At 34.7% G+C, this 5,524-nt stretch overlaps 1 protein-coding gene across 1 annotated transcript; it reads left to right on the top strand.

The window, feature by feature from the left end:
• The first annotated feature begins 329 nt into the window (after window positions 1-329).
• Window positions 330-1,727, top strand: LOC149202482 (putative disease resistance protein At4g19530). The gene is made up of 2 exons (XM_089401602.1): window positions 330-857; window positions 1,016-1,727. Exons 1-2 carry the CDS (start codon window positions 391-393, stop codon window positions 1,725-1,727), a joined length of 1,179 nt encoding a protein of 392 aa, XP_089257728.1. The 5' UTR covers window positions 330-390.
• Window positions 1,728-5,524: the final 3,797 nt, after the last annotated feature.

Below are 5,524 nucleotides of genomic sequence, written 5' to 3'. Positions count from 1 at the left end.
ATTTGCAAATTTGACACTCCCTTGACAACGCCAGATATTATTATATAGACAGCAGCTTAACATACAGCAACATGAGCTCCTCACAGACCCTTTTTCCAATTAGTTGTTGTATACGCTTTTATCTATCCATGGCCAAAACCCACTTAAAATACCATCCTGGTTCTTTGCTCATTTTTCCACATTCCTTAATCGATCTCTCTCGGTTGTCCTGGGTCTTTACTCATTTCGCTTCATTTTTTCGCATTGCTTCGATCGATCTCTATTTCTATCTGTAGGCCATGATATTTTTTCCCTTTTCCCAAGCTCGGTATGATGAAACTGCACTGCTTCTATCGATTTCTATTTCTATCTGTAGGTCATGGTATTTTTCCTTTTTTTTTGAAGGTAGCTATGATGAAGCAAAATTCTGGGATGCATTACAACGTGTTCATAAATCACAGGGGACCCGACGTCAAGAATAGCCTTGCCAGCTTAATTTATAATCAACTCAAAAATAAAGATCCCACTCTGCGCGTCTTCCTCGATACAAAGGAGATTCCCTGTGGAGTTGATTTCTCATATGCAATTGAAACAGCGATTCAAAGTTCCTCTGTTCACATTGCGATATTTTCGAAGCGGTATGCAGAATCGAAATGGTGCTTGCATGAATTGGATCTCATTATCAAATCCAAACGGAAGCTTATTCCTGTCTTCTGTGACGTTAATCCTGCGGCTCTTCGTCGCATCGAGAAAGGATGTTATCAGAAGGCCTTTGAAAAACACAGAAGGAGAGAACCCGTGGAAAAGACGAAAAGATGGGAGGATGCCCTGGCAAGAGCCTCATATCTTCAAGGCCTCACATTCAAAATGAAGGAAAGGTAAATACATTACTCATCTCGCGCTTTCTCTTACTTAATCTGCTTAATTTATCAATCTTTGTTGAATTTTTTTTGATATATTCAATCTGAAATATTCTTGAAATCGATAATGGAAATATTTGAATGGCTATATTTTAATGAAGCCGTTTGTTTTTCAGCGACCATTGGGAATTTATGGAGAAAATTGTGAGCATTGTTTTGATGAATTTGAAAGACGGATCATCCGTTGACGACAAATATCCAGTCACCCCGGAGCAGGCGGTGGAGGAGTTCCCTGCCAGCGCAACTGAATTGGAGGATTTAGGAGTTTGTCAGGAATTCATCACAGAAAAATTTGCACTCGCACGTGGGCTGGATGACGATAGGCTGGATCTAAGTGAGCCGTCTGGGGCGGATGGGCCCGCTGTAAGCGAGTTGTTTGAGGATGAAGATGGGTTGGCTATAAGAAAACTGTTTGAGCCGGATGATGATGGGCTGGCTACAGGGCTGGATGACGATCGGCTGGATATAATCGAGCTCTCTGGGGCGGATGGGCCCACTGTAAGCGAGTTGTTTGAGGATGAGGATAGGTTGGCTACAAACAAACTGTTTGAGCAGGATGATGATGGGCCGGCTATAGGGCTGGATGACGATAGGCCGGATGTAAGCGAGCTGTCGGGGGTGGATGGGCCCGCTGCAAGCCATTTGTTTGAGGATGAGGATGGGTTGGCTACAAGCAAACTGTTTGAGCAGGATGATGATGGGCCGGCTAGAAGCAAGTTGTTTGATATGGATGAGGATGTGCAGGAGGCCGCTCGCTCATTTGATGAGGATGTGCAGGAGGTCGTTCGCTTATTCTTTAAGTTTCTTGATTTTTTAAATCGTGTATAAAAATAATATCGAGTGTCGATATCGAAAGAACTGAAAATTAAAAAAAATAAAATTGTTTTTGGTTTGCAAGATGGGAAATTTGAATAGAACATAAAAGAAATATAGCATTTTATTATTAAGACAGTGATCAATTCCACGACGAATTTAATTTTATTCTTGAATATAAGAAAGGTGTAATTATTTATTATTTATTTGGTTGATATGTGATATCCAAAAATAATAATATTGATATTATAATTTAATGTGAAGATATGTAATTTATTTTGTATTCGATTCATATGTATTATTTAAAAATATATATATATATATATGAATCATAACAAAAAAATTTAAATTCAGTAACATAATTTTATATAGAGATAAAGTAATTGAAATTAAAAAAAAAAAATTATCTTTTCATTTTATATATATGTTAACTCATCTATGAAGAGTATGTGGATCAATTTTTCTTCAAGTTTTGCATTCTAAAAAATACTTACACTTGAAGATGTTTGATTTTCCCAACACTTGATAATTGGGGCTTAACATATATCTATACTCGTTTTGAAATTAAAAATTGTTTATATTGATTTTTTGATTCATTGTAAAATTTATTAATTTATTTGATGGATTTATATGAAAAGAATAGAAAATAAAGTAATAATTTTAAAAATGGTTTATAAAAAAATTATATTAGGTTTATGTTTTTAATATTTTTATTAATATTTAATATATCATTTTTCATCACATATTCTATTTTTCTGTGTTACTTGGTTTTTATCAAAAAAATTTGAAGTTTCTCCCTAGTTTAACATTATGGATTAAATTTCATTATCTTTTGTTAATATTTAAAATTATTTATCTGCAATATGATTGGTTCAGGTCTTATTATGTAATGATTGTTATTGTAACATTTGCACAACACAATGCCTTGTAGATAATTACCTATATTTTTCTTCCTTAATTTTTGGATTCATATGCAACATTTATGCTCTGATTTTTAGATACTTTTAAGATTTCTCATTGTTAAGTTTCATAATAAACTACAAAAAATTAAAATCCTTGAAAACAGCTCATCACCATGGTTTATGTTTTCTTCAACACTTTGATAAGTAGAAGTAAAAATGTAAATGTGCAGATTTAATGAGCAGTAAAAATGTAATTGTGCAAATGTTTTAGTGGTTACTACCCACCAAAATTTATGCAAGTCTTTGCCAATTAATTTAATTTTTCAGTTTCATATATCAATTTACATTTTTCTGAAATGTCATTAACCATTCATTGCTTAAAATGTAACTTAATTATTTTATAATATTTAAATTATTTTCACCATAAATATTATTAAGTAACAAATTGAAAGTTAATAAATATCGTTAGTTAACCGTTTAAAATCGAATTAAATAATTGTATTTATAAAGAAATACAATGAGATAAACACATTAATAATGAAGTGGAAATTGATTCAAACCATACATTTTTATTTTAATATATTCAAAATAATTAAACACTTAAAAATTAATATAGATTCATTTTATTATTATATAACTATTCAAAAAATAAAAACCACTATTTATATTTACTAGGTATTTATTCTTTATTACAAAATTTGGTTTAAGCATGTGAAAATGAAATAGATTTTGACAAATAAGTTAAATTATAATAAAAGAATTATATAATTTTATTTCATATCAATAATAAATTAGTAAAAAAATATTAATAATAAATTAAAATGGCTATAAATTCAAACAACAAATAAAGAATATATTCAATATAAGAACAATTACCCCATATATATATATATATATATATATATATATATATATATATATATACTCTACAAAAATGTAAAACATTTTAGACCACTTTTTGAACAAAAATATTATCATTACTTGTTAGAAAATTATATATTACGGAGCAATGGAACACATAAAATATTGCAGAAATATAAACACAGAAAACGCACAAAACAAGAGAGACACAGATATACGTGGTTCACCCAGTTTGGACTACGTCCACCCCGAACAGCCAGTCCTTCCTTTCTATTATCTAGCAAAATGAAGAGACACAACCTACAGCAAATCCGCTGTAATATCCTCTGTTTTCTCTCACAGTCTCACCTCTTTGTTTCTCGCTCACAGAATACACATCTATATCTCAGCCTCCAATACAATACCCTCATACAAAGAGAGGGGTTGCCTTCTAGGGCAAAAAACCCTAAACTAAACATAAGTTCTACCGTCAGATCATCTGCCTAATGAACGGCCCAGATTGACTAGAAATTACTATACTTTTACAAGGCAATTTTACATTTGTTTTTAGCTTCGGGGGTGTTGCCCTCGAGCCCCCGCCGGGGGACCGCTGGCCCCCAGACCCCCCAGCCGGGGGGATCGGCCCCCCTGGACCCCCGCGGGGGGGACAAGTCCCCCCGCACCCCCCCACGTGGAGGGGTGTACAAACTTCCTAGGGTATACATCCGGCTGAAACAAAGACCTATGAACAATCATGCTCCACACACAACAATCTCCCACTTGGAGAATGATTGTAGAAACTCCACCGCTGCTTCATTTGCTAGACAATGACTCCTCTTTGGACCTGGTTGTTTCTCATCTTCATCGTCATCCTTGAAGACCAATTGAAACTGAGCATATTCTCAGTTTCTCCCTGGTTACAACTTTTGTTAGCATATCTGCAGGATTCTGGCTAGTGTGTATCTTTTCCAGCTTCAACTCTCCATCTTCCAACACTGATCGTATGAAATGGTACTTGAGCTATATGTGTTTAGTCCTAGAATGAAATGCTGAGTTCTTTGCAATATGAATGGCACTTTGGCTATCACTGTATAACGTGCCCATATCATGCTCCTTACCCAATTCACCCATAAACCTTTGTAACCAAATCATTTCTTTACTAGCCTCTGTAGCAGCAACATACTCTATTCTGTTGTTGAAAGTGCAACAACACTTTGGATTTTTGAAATCCAACTGACAGCTGTTCCACCAACAGTGAATACATATCCTGTAGTGCTCCTCCTGTTATCCCTGTCACTTGCCATATCTGCATCAACATATCCCTGTAGAGAAATGTTTGCACCACCAAAGCATAATGCTTGATTTGTGGTACCTTTCAAATATCTGAGAATCCATTTCACTGCCATCCAAAGTTCCTTTCCTGGATTGTTCATGTACCTACTTACAACTCCCACTGCATGTGCAATATCAGGCCTTGTGCAGACCATTGCATACATTAAGCTTCCAACTGCTGATGCATATGGAACTTTAGACATATAATCCATGTCTTCTTGGGTCTTTGGGCACATTTCCTTACTAAGTTTGAAATGGCTAGCAAAAGGTGTACTAACTGGTTTTGCATTGTGCATATTAAATCTTTTCAACACCTTTTGTATGTACTCATTCTGAGACAATGTTAATTTGCGATTTTTCCTGTCTCTAGTGATTCTCATACCAAGGATTTGTTTTGCAGCTCCCAAATCCTTCATTGCAAATGAATTTGCCAATTTTATTTTGAGTACATTTATTTCCTGCAACAAGCATGTCATCCACATACAATAACAATATAATATAGCTGCCATCATTTTGCTTTTTCAGATAAACACAATGATCAGAGTGACATCCAGTATAACCTTGTTCAGACATAAACTTGTCAAATTTTAGATACCACTGCCTTGGAGCCTGTTTTAAGCCATACAAGCTCTTCTTCAACCTGCACACTAGTTTCTCTTTCCCTTTCACCTCATATCCTTGTGGCTGCTGCATATATATCTCTTCCTCCAAATCCCCATGGAGAAATGCTGTCTTTAC

The sequence above is a fragment of the Pinus tabuliformis genome, chromosome 2_1 (genome assembly GCF_031772625.1).
Source record: "Pinus tabuliformis cultivar Carrire ecotype Pingquan chromosome 2_1, CPIR1, whole genome shotgun sequence".
NCBI classification, from domain to species: Eukaryota; Viridiplantae; Streptophyta; class Pinopsida; order Pinales; family Pinaceae; genus Pinus; species Pinus tabuliformis.
The sequence above is the reverse complement of the archived record's forward strand: the minus strand, read 5'-3'. Positions and strand labels throughout refer to the sequence as shown.